Source organism: Melopsittacus undulatus, chromosome 3 (genome assembly GCF_012275295.1).
Source record: "Melopsittacus undulatus isolate bMelUnd1 chromosome 3, bMelUnd1.mat.Z, whole genome shotgun sequence".
NCBI classification, from domain to species: Eukaryota; Metazoa; Chordata; class Aves; order Psittaciformes; family Psittaculidae; genus Melopsittacus; species Melopsittacus undulatus.
Genome location: NC_047529.1, coordinates 112,374,416 through 112,388,411, shown reverse-complemented (window position 1 = coordinate 112,388,411; position 13,996 = coordinate 112,374,416). Strand labels below are relative to the sequence as shown.

The 13,996-nt window shown below is 36.2% G+C and overlaps 1 protein-coding gene across 1 annotated transcript in view; it reads right to left on the bottom strand.

Annotated features, from left to right (window-relative positions):
- Positions 1-4,728: 4,728 nt before the first annotated feature.
- Positions 4,729-13,996, bottom strand: part of PLEKHH2 (pleckstrin homology, MyTH4 and FERM domain containing H2) — a 55,432-nt gene continuing 46,164 nt past the window's right edge. The window contains exons 23-30 of the mRNA XM_034061184.1: positions 13,826-13,981; positions 12,298-12,395; positions 11,805-11,946; positions 10,933-11,078; positions 9,206-9,335; positions 8,236-8,322; positions 6,386-6,523; positions 4,729-5,303 (exon numbers count right to left, since the gene is read on the bottom strand). Of these exons, the coding sequence (XP_033917075.1) occupies positions 5,121-5,303; positions 6,386-6,523; positions 8,236-8,322; positions 9,206-9,335; positions 10,933-11,078; positions 11,805-11,946; positions 12,298-12,395; positions 13,826-13,981 (1,080 nt within the window). The 3' untranslated portion in view covers positions 4,729-5,120. The remainder of the gene's footprint in view (positions 5,304-6,385; positions 6,524-8,235; positions 8,323-9,205; positions 9,336-10,932; positions 11,079-11,804; positions 11,947-12,297; positions 12,396-13,825; positions 13,982-13,996) is intronic.

The window sequence follows — 13,996 nt, the reverse complement described above, 5'->3', positions numbered from 1 at the left end:
TACATCGTAGAGCTTGTTCTGAAGGTGTAAAATACTTCAGCTGTGGAGAAGGCCAGGAGTTAATAACTGTTTCATAACTGGAGGGTGTCGTTTATTTTACCTAAGCCTTGGTTTTTGATAACGGACCCCAAGATGGCTTTGTTAGCAGTGGAGGGAGTGAGACAAGACCTAACATAGTTCCCATGCCCTGATAAGTTAACTTCTCTATAAAAAAATAAGTGCAATTATTTTGTAGTTACTGAGACATAGAAATCAACAATTGCGAATGCAAATAAGATGCTGTAACAAACAGGATATGGGCTAGATTATTTCTAATAAGATCTGTTGGTCAAAGATCGAATCCAAAGAGGGTTGGATTAAAAAGTAGGATTTACAGGGCACAGTAAAACAGTGGGATGAGCCAGCATACGAAAGGGATACAGGACTGTAGATGAACCCAGCAAGTCAGAAATGACCTAAAAATTAGGACATCAATTACAGATGACCTCATGTAGCTGAGTAGCTGCTTTGCATTGTCAGAGACTAGAGAGAGAGAAAACCCCATCCTTTTATATGTTTGATCAAAACAAGGAAAGTGGCTTCATTCGTAATGATTAACTCAGAATTAATTTTAACTGCTCTTTCTTCCTTCCCCCAAAAAAAACCTTCTATAGTCCCTAAGTAATACTTGCTCTTTAAAGAAGGTGTTTTTCTAAGTTTGACTGCTGTAATCAGTTTCAGTCCCAGAAGACTTTATATGGTGATTTTCACAGGTTTTTATGTAAGCACTTGCTAACCCCCTTTGGAAACTATGGTCTTGCTAACTAAAATTCAGAAAGACACTTCATTGTTTGGTGTTGTACTGTGGCAGGTCATGCTGATGCCTTTCTAAGTGCATTTTTTCGTCAATTTCATTTCAACAGACTTTCTTACAACTTAGTATATGAAGACAGTGCTGATCTATAATCAGAAGCCAGAGGCCGTAAAAATCCTGGACAAAGCTGCTCTTCCTCTGCCAAAGGTAGGAATTGCTCCTGGCACTATGATCTAGGCATATATTACTTCAACAACCAAGAGTGTGAGACTAAAAAGCAAAGTATTTTTACAGTGTTTTACTCACTGGCAGAGAGGTGACAAATCTGGAAGATGCTGCAGTTTAAATCTGAGCTGGGAAGCACAGTGTAAGGGTGTACAATTAGTAAGTTCTAGTGAAATCCAATCTGGAAATGAAGTTGGAGTTCTAAGTATTTTAATTTTCACCTTACTTGGTTTCATTTCCTTTGGCCTAAGAACCTTGGAAAAAAAGATTTCTTTTCTTCCTAATTCATTATTACTGAGTTACTAATCACCTTAGTTAAAATTAACTCATACTAATGTTTTACACTAAGCTGTATGGACTATTAAAACTCTACCTAAAGGTTTAACTGGTGCATTCCTTTACCCATGGATGATTTTTTTCCTTCAGGAAAACCTAAAAAAAATAAAACCTATAAAAACTGTGTTATAAAACCTATAAAAATTGCCAGGGAACTCCAACACCAGCTGTCTTTTATAGGCAAATATGTGCTTCTATTTTAAATTAAAATATAACCCAAATTTGATTTAAATAGGTCTTGCTTGTTTTAGAAATCACCAGTTTGCTTACTAATACTGCTGCACAAAAACTGACAAGGCAGAGTGAAGTTCAGCGAATATATTAATTTACACTGAATTCCAAATATTATTTTTAAATCAATGAAATTGCTTATACAGAGAGTTACCAGTGATCTTTCAGTAATTATCAAGCTCAAGTTCATTGACTATTTGTACTGATTGCTGATACTGACCACTAGCTCAAAGCAAGCACAAAAGATGTTCTGCAGTTCATGATGGGAGGTGAGGTATCCTTGCATGTGCTAACACATTCATCTCACCCTGAGAATATTTTTACAGTCTAGGTTCTGCAAGCCTTGAGTATGGGAAGTTCTGCATCAGTCCCAGAGGTCGCTGCTCGTGTGACAGCTCCCATCATACCATCGCTGCTGAAGATTTTAAGGTGAGAAAGGTCTAATTCCTATCTGGGCTTTAGTCATGGATTCTGTAGCAGGGTATGAGTTGTTTTGGTACATGACTCAAGGTTAAGGCTCAAATATGGATCACAGGCTTGGGCCAAGTGGGGAAAGCAGAACAGATTATCTGCCTGGTGGACTCCTCAGTTTTTAGCTTTGCTGTCTTATGTTGTGTGGTATCCTCTAAGTAGTTCTGGAGCTAGAGTATAACATGGAGCAGGTCCCCTTGAGACTTAAGTAGATGTGTTTGGAAGTGTTTGTGTAGGAGACTTTACTTGCTGACTCTGTTAACTTGAAGAAAACATCTTGAGGAAGTTACAATGGAAACGTTGCTCCTGCTAATGGAAAATGCTGTAAGAAACTTCATTGTTTAATGTAGTGTTGTCATGGTAACTGTGATTCTGAGTGCATTTATTTCATAAAAATTAACACAGCATTTCTGGTAATGTACCTATGTGGGACTAATGGTGACCTGTAATGAGCAGTTAGTGGCAGAAAGTCTAGAAAGTGCTGCTAAAAAAAAGATAAGCTAATGCATGGATGGCTTCTGGTGTAGGGATACACTGCAATAGCAAGAGCTCAACACCAAAAAGCAAAGCAGTATCCAGAGTTATCTACCAGAAGGCAGGCAGGTAGGTCATAATCAATAAGTTGTCTATTGATTTATAAAACAGCTATTTGTAAAGCTGTGTTAATGAAAACTGTAAAAAGACTCAAAATCTGCACATCAGCTGTTTGTACTGTGTATCACATCGTCTCTAAATTTAACAAAGATTAAAAAAACTACATGAACAAGTTTACTAGCAGAACACTATTTTTGCCTTCTAATAGAACGTGATCTGCCACATTCATTTGAAACTGGACAATTAGTAAAGAATTACTAGTTGGAGTATTCTAGATTGACAGTTGTTATTTCATGATGACACGAAGATTTCTGTATTTGTAAACTGAAGTTTCTAATCGTATATGAGAAGCTTTAGACAACAACCTCAGTATAACTGATGCAGTAGTGTCTGTATCAATTTGCAAAGACCTGGCCTCCCCCAAATCTCTGAAAGTCAACTATTCTGCTGATTACAAAAGGATATTAATCCCTGACTCAGATTTTACTGTGTATCTGCATCACTTCACTGCATAGAAGGATGCTGCAGTCAGTGTCAGGGTCTCTTGTAGCTTCCAATATGCTTTTCTTAATGATGGCAGGAGACTGGCCACCCACTGAGAGGTAAACCTCCTCTTGCGGCCTTGAAAGATGAGGATGTGGTGCCACAATCCACCACCAAACAGTGAAATCTACAAGGAAGCTTTCTGCATTGCAATGTATTATGTTTGTTATTTTCTTGTCATTTTCAAGACAAAGCATTGGCCCATAGTACCATTCATAAACTGGTGCTAGGATCCCACGGACTTAAGTAGCTGTGGCAGGACTTAGAGCTTTCAGAAGAGATGTATTTATCAGATCAGCTTGCTAGTTTGTCCTTCCACTTTTGAAGAGCATGTTCTCTTCACAACTTGTATGTTTCTTCCAATCTATTTCAATTCTTCAGGAGGATACTCCCTACCTTTCACACAGGGCAAACACCTGAAAATCCCTTTTATTTCAGTATGAGTATGTATATATCTGAAATGCTTAAGTGTCATAAAGGAGATTTGCAATCTTCAAATATTAAAACTCATAATTGTGAAACTACTCAGTTTAAAGTAATTAATTAGAAAAGTTAACAAAAACCCCCCCCAAAAAAAACAAGAAAAAACCCCAAAGTGCTTAGGGCAGCAGCAAGGGGTTAATGATCCATGATCATTCCCATGAGCAGAAGTGGAAATTGTGAAATGTATGTAAATCAGTGATTTGTATTTGACTACCTTCTGTAGGGTTGGACCTAAATTATCTATTAGATTATGCTGCTTACCCATTTCAGAGCCTGCATAAGGGGTTTACTTGCATGCAAATGAAAATATGAGGATTGGACGAAAAAACAGGTGTAATTTCTATATATTTGGCCCTACATAGCATTGAGGCTTGCAGCTGTAAAAGGCGACTGAAAGTTCTCCTAGATCCAATAGTGCAGATGCAGCATTATGTTTTCAGTGTGCAAGAATATTAATATTATAATATAAAATGTATAGATACAAATGAAAAAGTACAAATTTTACAAAATATTATTTTCAACCAAAGTATATACATTATACACATTATACATGGATTTTATATGTTGCATATGTCTCCAAGTTTACTCACAACAGTTCAAGCAATAACTTTCTGTGTCATTCTTGGTTTTGAATTGTGAATCATTCTTGCATCTGTATTATTATTATTATTATTATGGATTGAAGAAGAAATTAGGCACAGGATTGTGTTTAACAGAACTATACTCAGTACAGTGCTTGTTCAATTTAGATTTTTCCAAAAGGCTGGGGCAAAGATAAATTAGAAATTTACCAGACCAAGGCTAAAGATTTGCCCAAGTAAAATAGCTGTTTAACAAAGGCTAGAGTGCATCACAAGAATACTCTTTAAATGTATAATAGTTGCATGATTTGCCTTTTTTTATAAAGGAGAAACATCTATAAAAATCAAACAATTTGTTCTTTTTAGTCCCATGGTGCTTGTATTGCAGATAAGGATGGTGCTAGAAATGGAAAATATTTTGCATTTGACTGGGGTTTTTTTTTGAACAAAGATTCCTTTTCAAAATGAAGGTTATACAAATTGTGTAATTTAGGAAAAATAAAGATGAAGAGTTGAAGACAATTTGGTCCCTGAGTAAATATCTAGAAAACTACTAAAATCTATACAATTGTTCCCAAGGTCACCTTTCCTCCATCACTATCAACAGACACATTTATTTCTGGTCTGTAGGCACAAGCCACCACCAGTAAAGCTTAAGCTTTAAGATGGTTCATCATCATTCCAGTTCAGGCCAGGCCTTTAATTAAAGGGGTACTCCTGTTACATACTGTTGAAATGATCACAAACCTGTCCACTTTAATCTTCTCTATGGACCTGCTTATGCTCTGTCTTGTACATCAAGAAGTTCTCAATCAGTGTAGAAACCCCATAACAAAGATATGTTATAATGATACATAATCTGTTCATAACAAAGTGGGACATTTTGTTGGTCTGCTGTTTGCAACAAGTGGCTGACTCCCCATTTCCTTGAGTTTCTGTCCACTTTGAGGTGTCAGTAATGCTGGAGCAGAGAGGTGATGAGCAGCTCCTTTCAGCTGATGAAAGTTGTTAATGTAGCTGGCAATCAATAGAGTGATCTCAAGAATCTGTAACAGGAACATGCAAAAGTCTTTGAAAAATACAGTGATGTGTTTTGACTGCTGAAAAAACAGCTAACTTTTTAGCATGTGATAATCACCATCAACTGGAAAAGTACTTGTACTTTATCAAACAAAGTAATGATGGGGACAGAGGAGATGCCTAATAGAGCTTTCTTCTATTGGTTGTAGCAAATAATGTAATGTTATTCCCATCAATATGCTAATACCTTGCCTTCCACAGTCTTTAAGATCAAACAGATGGCTTCTTTCACTTTGAGAGAGACTGTGAGGTCTGAAAGATGACCCTCCTAGAAAAAGCTTTCATGATGTGTTCCCTCAGTTTTGCTAGAAAATATCCAGTGATTGGGGAACTAAAGACACAGGGCAAATAAAAGGAATGAAGACTTCTGGGAGATTCTTATGGTGTTTTTAATTTGCAACCCACACAGCCTTGCCTATAAGAGCACAATCTGAGGGAAACTTGAACAGATGCATTCTACTATGCTATTTGTATGAAGAGTTGTGTTTTGACCCAAATTTATGTGTGGAATTTTCTACTCTGTTTCATTAATTGTTCTAAGAGCAAAAGGCTGTGAAGTATTGATTTTTTAAAAATATATAGTCAGACTTACCAGTGAAGGAGAGAATCTACATTTAAAAAGCACGAAGTTACTTTACCAAAGGTAGAAATATCCTAGGATTTTTAAGAAGTGACTGATCTTTCAAATCTTGTATTCTACAACTCCACTGCAGAACATGAATGTACCTTCTTAAAAGTTACCACTGGTGCTGGTCAAGGAAACAGACTAGTTTTTAAGTACTACATATAATTCCTATCCTAAGTAGCCTGGTTTGTCCTTCTGTGAAAAATCTGGAATGTAATAGTGATATCAAAAGCAAAGGAACACATCAGTATTGCCACTGTTAGCTCTTACATTACTAATTATTTCACATCTGGCAAAATTCAATAATCTGGGAATGCAAGGAATAAAGAAGGTGTTTCATCTTTCACATCTGTTAAGGATTACCCATTAGAAAAGGCAGAAAAGTAGCAGATGACAGAAAACTGTTTCAGGTATTATACTGACCTTTGGTTTTGTCATGGCAAAAAGGTGTTTTTCAGTTGATTTGTCCTTTGCCTGAGCACTGTTAACAACCAACATAAAATCATCTTGATACCCTCCAAAAGTCATCAGACTCTTATATGTATATGTAACTGTTAAATGCTTAAAAAAGGAAAAAGGAAAAAAACAAGATGCAAAACTGTAAGTGGAACAATGCAGGAAAACCAGAATATGTCAAACACTTTTAAAAATACAATTACACATGTATTTTTCAATATTTGTATTTTCAATACAATTTTTTGTTACTAGCCTCTTACGGGTTTTGGAATCACTTCATTCAGACCTTCACTATCAGGAATTTCCATTGCAGATGATAGCTCTTGTGTTTGACCTCTGTTTCTACTGCAAATTAATTAGATCAAAGATACTATAAGCAGGTTTCAACTCAAGTGTGTAATTCAATTTACACAAGTCTTGACTGACTTTAAGAGAAGTTAATCTTAGGAATTCCATTTGAAATAGAAGTAGTGTATAAATAAATTAAATGACAGAGTATGAGACATCTAATGGAATTTACTCTTTATGTACAGTGATGTAGTTTGCATACACACAAAAGAATAAATTCTGTTCTCTTTTTTTCCACATATCTGATGGAACATAACTGCTCTTTAATGCTCCTCTGCTTTCCATGTCTCAGCTCCTACTGTTTAATGTTCAACATTACACTAGTGGCCTTTAAGTTTATGATTAGCATTTCATTTATCATTATGACTCATATTAATTTGCTGCAGATGTTTACATTTAAATTCATTGTAAGGCAATATTTGTACAATAACTGACTTCATGTCCTTCAGTTATTAAACATCTTTTTGCCCCTAGTTTGAAATAGTGCTTATTCTACTCATTGCAACATCATTTCTCATATGCCTGATCCTTCTTACATAAAATCAGAGTATTTCCTGGAAATAGCATTTCTTGAATGTCAGGTAAGGCCTGCTGGTACTGTGCTCTGTCCGGCAAGTGCTCTGCACAAATGCCACAGTAGCCCTATGTGTAGATCATGCTTATAGAGCTTTCTGCAGTTTGATGCAAGCTCATTTTGCTTGTTCTCAACAGAGCTGCTGTTTGCTCTCCTAATGTTCTTTGTTTTATTATTTCTTTAACTGCAAAGAAACATAATGAAAAGGCTATATCAGTACAATTATAAAGTTGAGATTTTAATTTTCTGATATTCAGTATTAGCACTTGCTAATAGCACCCGCCATTCTGTTTCTCTGCAAGATACAATTTAAAGCAGGCATCTTCTCAGGCACTGCTTTTTCACACTGATTACCGTGAGTCGTTTTCTGTGAAAACTTTTATTGCAAATCAAAGAAAAATCAGAGCCTAAAATGACATAATTAAATAACACTGGGTTATATTACCTACTATTAAACAAAAATAATACAATGAAAATAACAATCTTTTAAAGTAACTGCTCTTTGCAGAGTGTATGTATTATGAATAATAATGGAAAATGAAGTCTTCAGGAAAAGAAAATTAATGTTGTTGTAAGAACTGTAACTATGGATCTCCTGACATCTGAATGATTAAAACATTAACATTTCATTAAAAGATATAAAAACTGCATCTGATAAACAAAAATAAATTCTGTGCAAAGAATTCATCACTTACTTCTATTATCAGTGCTACTGTAATGATGATAACATTAAAGCGCTTTGAAAGGACTAAATTTTTGCTTTAAAAGAAAGATTAGATAACTTAGTGTGGAAGACGAATGCCATCTTTTATGTAGGATGCTGGTGAATCTCTCCATATACTTACTCAGTATTAAAATCTACTTTGACCCAAATTAGAAAAGAAATTTCACTTACCATTGAGCTGTAATCTAGGATGCTTATGCCATCTTCATGTACAGCAAGCCATATGAAGGACTTGTCAACTGAGGGTGTTGCTAGAGGCTACAAAGAGAAACGTTCTTTAATTACTACTTCAAAATAAGGCAATATGTAAGTAATTATTAACTCTCTGCTATTACATAGCTCTCTCCATCCACAGATCTTACTGAGATTTACAGTGGGAGGGAACTGATGCAAAGGAATTGAGGTAGCTGCCCAAAGCCATGTAGGCAGCTAGTGGCAGGACTATAAACATAACCTAATACTCTTGAAGCCTCCCCTGGTGCTTAGCCCAATAAAGTGTATATTCTCATTCATAAAATAAGTTTAAAAAAAAGTTAGGTGTTTTAAAATTTGTTCACTAGCATATATGTCTACATATGTGAAGAACAGAGTCCTGATATATCTATTATATAGATATATGGGTTTCTCCTAATTAAATATAAGGAGTCACATGACAGTTCTGTTTAACATAGCTGTTAAGTGAACTGAGAATTAAGAGACTTAAGAGCAACTCTCAGTTGCACAGTTCTGAGGCCAGCACAGAAGGGAGTGCTCTAAATGCCCTTAACAACATGTAGTGATTCTACAAGGTGCAGCTTCCATAGGCAGTTAATGATGCCTTTTCAATGTTCTATTAGTTATCAGGTAAAAAACAGTCTGGAATAAAAAGCCTATCTCTAACTAAGATACAAGTAAATGAAAAGATACCACCTAGATTAATAATGTAAAACAAGCAGTAAGTGTATTGGAAAATTACTGTTATGGTATGCGTGGTACTATGGCAATTACATTTCACCAGTATATGGCTTAAGTTAGTCATTTGACAAGATATTCAATGAGCACATGCATAACACACTCACTTACAACAAAAAGTTATTACTATTTGCAGATTATATGTATATTAAAAACCCCACAGCCACTCAAACTCGGTAAAGTTTCTTACCTTTGCTGCAAACAATTTAGCACCAAAGAAAGACCATTTTCTGGCTACAGTGAGATAAATGCGTATGCAGTCTGCAGCACTGTGCCCCCGGAGAGCCATCCATCTTGTAGACAATCGCTGACAAAGCTGTCTGTTGAAATGAAATATGTAATTTAGTTATTGAAAGGAATTTAAATGCTTACCCATAGTGAGCTTAATGAGCAAAAAAAATCCATTTGTTAAAATGATAAGTTAATACAACAACTATCACTTACACAGTATTAAATAAATCCAAAACATCATTTAATATTTTTATGCACATGAAAATTACTAAGTATCTTCTAATTTCTGCAACATTATGGTTAAATATTGATGTAGCAGTTGCAGCAAAACGGGGAAAAATCTAGGACAGCTTTTAATGTGTCTGTACAGATAATCAATCTACCTTTATCAGCACTCAACAGTTATGCCAGTTGTCATTCCAAAAATCCATCCAGTTTAGCGCATTATCTTTACCTGTGGCTAGCAGCAGATGTGGCAGACATAGCAGACATGGCTTAATACTACCCTTTTTCAGTGTGTCTGGGCACTGCTACAAAAAAGGATGCCTCTGATACATGATGCATTTGCATTGGCTATTTTCTTTCATGGCCCTGTGGTGAACTGGTTCAATGAAATGACCCCATGGAACACTAATCCTCGAAAAAACTTCACCCCAGCATACCTTTTTAGCACACTGACCTGCAGGAATGACTCACCCAGCAGCCACCAGACTACTAGATGCAGCCCAAGAAAAGGAAGGGGGAATGTGTAGTAAAAGGGAGATCTGTCACTTGCAGCTTACTCTTACTAGAAGTTTATGAAGTTAAACTGCACCCTTAGCAGAAGAATACAAGCAACAGGGCAGGTACAGAATGATTGTTTTCCTGCCACAGACTTCCAGCTCTGGGAGTTGGTAAGTTTAGGGACTACCTGAACAGTTCAACAGATATTTGAACTGTTAGTTAAATATCCTCCATGTGTTATTCTAATCTAGCATCTCTTACACTATGTTCTTTGAAATCAATTGCATCTCTTGTGCATATACTTTTGAATAGCCCTATTAACATCTGAGTATGTAATAATGTTACTTTGTGCATACAATAATAGCTTTAAACTTTCTTAGCTCTGTAGTGAGGAAAACATTTCTATAATGTTTACTGGACTTTGAAGTTGTTGTATCATTGACTTCAGATAATTATTGCACTGTTCTGCTCTCCTTCATGTTAGTAGGTGCTGACTGAAATGAGTTGCCGGTTATTAGTTTTAAATTAAGGGATACCTTCCTAGCAAATCCACTGAGTTAACATGTTGCCAATTTGACTGGCTGCCAGAGATTGAACATTAGAACAGCAAACATTCAGATGAGATCCTCATGTCCAGTACTTTAGTAGTTTTTTAGTCTGTGCACAGACTTAATTTAGATTTGCTGAGTAAGAAAAATATGAATTTCAAAATCGCTGGGTTTTGTAACACTGTAATAGCTTGTACAGCTTTTGCTGGAATGTGTGTGCGTGCTTAATGATGGTCTTCTGTTTAGATTAGAAATATACAGAGGAAATGGCTTCCTCAATTTAGTAAGAAAATTAGTTTCAAACACGGGGCAAGGCAAATATCACATAACAGTAAGTTGGACCTAATGAAAATTTAGAACTTCCTCATTTCACTCCTAGATTTTTGGAGAATATAAATTGCAAAATACATCTCACCTTAACTGCTCCTCTGAACAACCATGCCTGTATCTCTTAGGGTAGAATCTCTCCAAAACCTGCTTTAATGTTTGATTGGACTTGGACTGGGAAGTGACTTGCCCTGCTGGAGTTGAGAAAGGCCGTTCAAAGTCTCCAATCTCTACCTAAGGAGGAGACCATGAAGAAGAAAATTTTTTGTTACTCCAGAGTAATTCTCTAGCTGGGCATTATAAGCTATTTTTTCCTCTGTCTTACCAAATCTAAAATGAAAAACAGCTTTTCCATTATTTTCACTGATGTAAAAGTCATGCACATCATTTCATTCTTCTTATTTTATATTTACCATGGAAAAAAAGATTAATATCAAATATAAACTGGTCAAATACAATACTCGCTCTGTTCTGAGATTGCTAGATCTCTGGCTGACACAACCCAGTTTAGATTTATCAAGTAACACCATCAAATAACTTTTGCAATAACCTTCCCTTGAGCCATTCATTTTTAAAAAATAATACAGATCTTATCAAGACCATGGCTAGTAAAGGAGTCTTAGGCTTTCATTAAACAGCTGTTACTCTGGTGTATTAGCTTGCAGAAATCATGTAAGGAATAGTGAATGAAGAAATGGAACATGATTACATGATGTTTGATCAAAGAGGGCATGACTGTGTAGGAGGTAAAGCACATTTTATCCGTACTGGTGCCAACAGCAGCACACTCTGTAAAGCATTCCCACAGTTAGCCCAAATATTCCAGCCCAGGCTATTTCCTGTACTATCATGTGTAAAAGGTGGAGGTCACTTGACTGTCAAGCAATCCTAGACCAGTTTCCTTATTCAGGTTTTTCATCTGTAAAACTGTCCTGTGACTCATTAATGCACAAGGATTACCTGAGCTAAAAGAGCTGTCAGTTCCATTGCTAGTTCTTTGTTTACAGGGAAAAGTCCATTGACTATCTGATCATTTGTCTGATATACCAGAAGCAGCTTCTCTCTCTCCGTCTCCCCATGGACTTGAACTGAAAAATAAAGCCTACAGAAAAGACAGAAAGTTATTAAATAAAGAAGACAGAGAAATGCATTTAGCCCTGAGGATTAGCAGTATCTGCTCTGAATGTGACATGTTTATAGCAGCATCAAAACACATAAGCAGAGCAGCACTTGTACTTGAACCCATGGGCAAATATTTAACTTCAGTCTCCTGAGTTCAGTGTTGAGGTGTGGGGTTTTTTTTAGCAGCCCTGCTCACCTCCCAAGAACTAAAAAAATTAACTATACTAAAAAATAAATCCCCAGTTACACCAATTGGCTATTTTTGTTACAAGCTTCGAGTCAGGCAGTATTTTTCACTACTCAGAAATTAAAACTACATCTTGGGACAAACCTGTTTTTGTAAGTAAGACGGACAGTCCTTGTGCCTTCACATTTCCCAGGGTGTTGTTCTTTGGAGGCTTGCTCCCATTTTGAAATAATGTCACAGATCTAGAAGGAAATCCATACAAAACTGATTCTGTCATGTACTGCACTTTGACAACACTTTTCACAGAAATTGGCAACTTATTTTAGTAATTTTTACCTATTATATATCAGAAACATATATAGCTTGAATTTCTAAACTTACTAAAAGATAACTACTTGCCTTTCTTACTTGGAGCATGTGCAAATGAACATTTTTTATTGTTTGTTTATCCTGCAATACACACCACCTTTGGAAACAAGCCATAACATGCTTCTGTGGAAAGGCCAGGTACTTGATTTAGCAGCAGCCACCGAATGTGTAATTATACCAAATGAGTTGCTACATAATTAATCAAATGCCTTTGATCTCTGCCTTCTCTTTCTGTTGCATGCTGGAGTTTTTCAGGCGCTTTTTAGTAGCGGCTATAAAGTTTGGATGAAGTTTGTTGCAAAGGGCAGCAAAAGTGGTTCACAAGGAGTAGTGTAGGTGGGTAGGTAGGCAAACAGGCAGAAGGTGGAACAGAGGTCCTGAGACCCCTGCAGGGCTTCATGTCACTGTTCCTTCAGAAAAAAAAACTTCCTGGAAGCAGCAAGTGAAGGAAGTGAACAGACTGTGAATTTACATTAATCAAGAAAATAAGTACATTATTATACAGTTTACTTTCCATATGGTAATTATTCTGGTAGAGGTAGAAAGCTGATTGATATGACTCTGCTTGTTTTTCACTAAGTCCTAGTTGCACCACACCTTGTAACCCGAAATCCAACTGTGAACATTGGCCAAAGGGTGCAAAAGACTACTTGGGAGAAGCACAAAAAAAATTCATTATTTGTTAGTTGCTAAAAGGCTTGAAAAATGTCTAATATTTTACTGAAACACAGATTATATTGCACTTTGCCTCTTTCTACTACAAAAAAAAATAATTCTAGCAATAGAGGAAACAAAAGTTCAGAACAGAGATAACCCGAACATTGGAAATATCCTGAACTGAACCCTAATTATTCCGTATTTAGCTTAGGATCCTCCTCTTCTTTTTCCTTTTCATCCCCAAGATGTCCAACCCAGTATCAATTACTTTTCAGACCTCACATGGTTATCTTTTGGAGCTATACCAGAAATGTTCATTGAAATCTCTAAACACCTGTTGGACTCTGACTGCTTTTTAGTTTTGAAGCCCTGTGATTAGGAACAGCTTACTTTTGCCTTTTTAACCCAGCTGTTACTTCTCTTAGTATCAGTCCCCTAGACAAGGCTTTTAAATATAGTTCACTGAATTAATTTCAACAATTGAAAGTGGTTTTTTAAACCTTTACTTTTATGTTATGAAGAAAAAAACCCTAAAGGCAGTTTTCAGCCTGAAAAATGTTTTCCTTTACATTGTCTGAAGAGAGCTCTGTAAAATTAAGCTATTTTGTTGTTTGATATGCAAAGCTTATTAAACGCTTTTGTTTACCTTGATGTTTCCTTGAAGACAGTGCTCTATATCCTTGCCAGATGGATCATCAGAAAACAGTGCAAATCCTGACTGAGCTGGTTTCCTCATCCCTGTGTCCTGGTTCAGGGTGTTCAGAAACTCCTCCACTGTTGTAGAGGCATCAAACCCAACAACCTGAAAAAGCAGCCA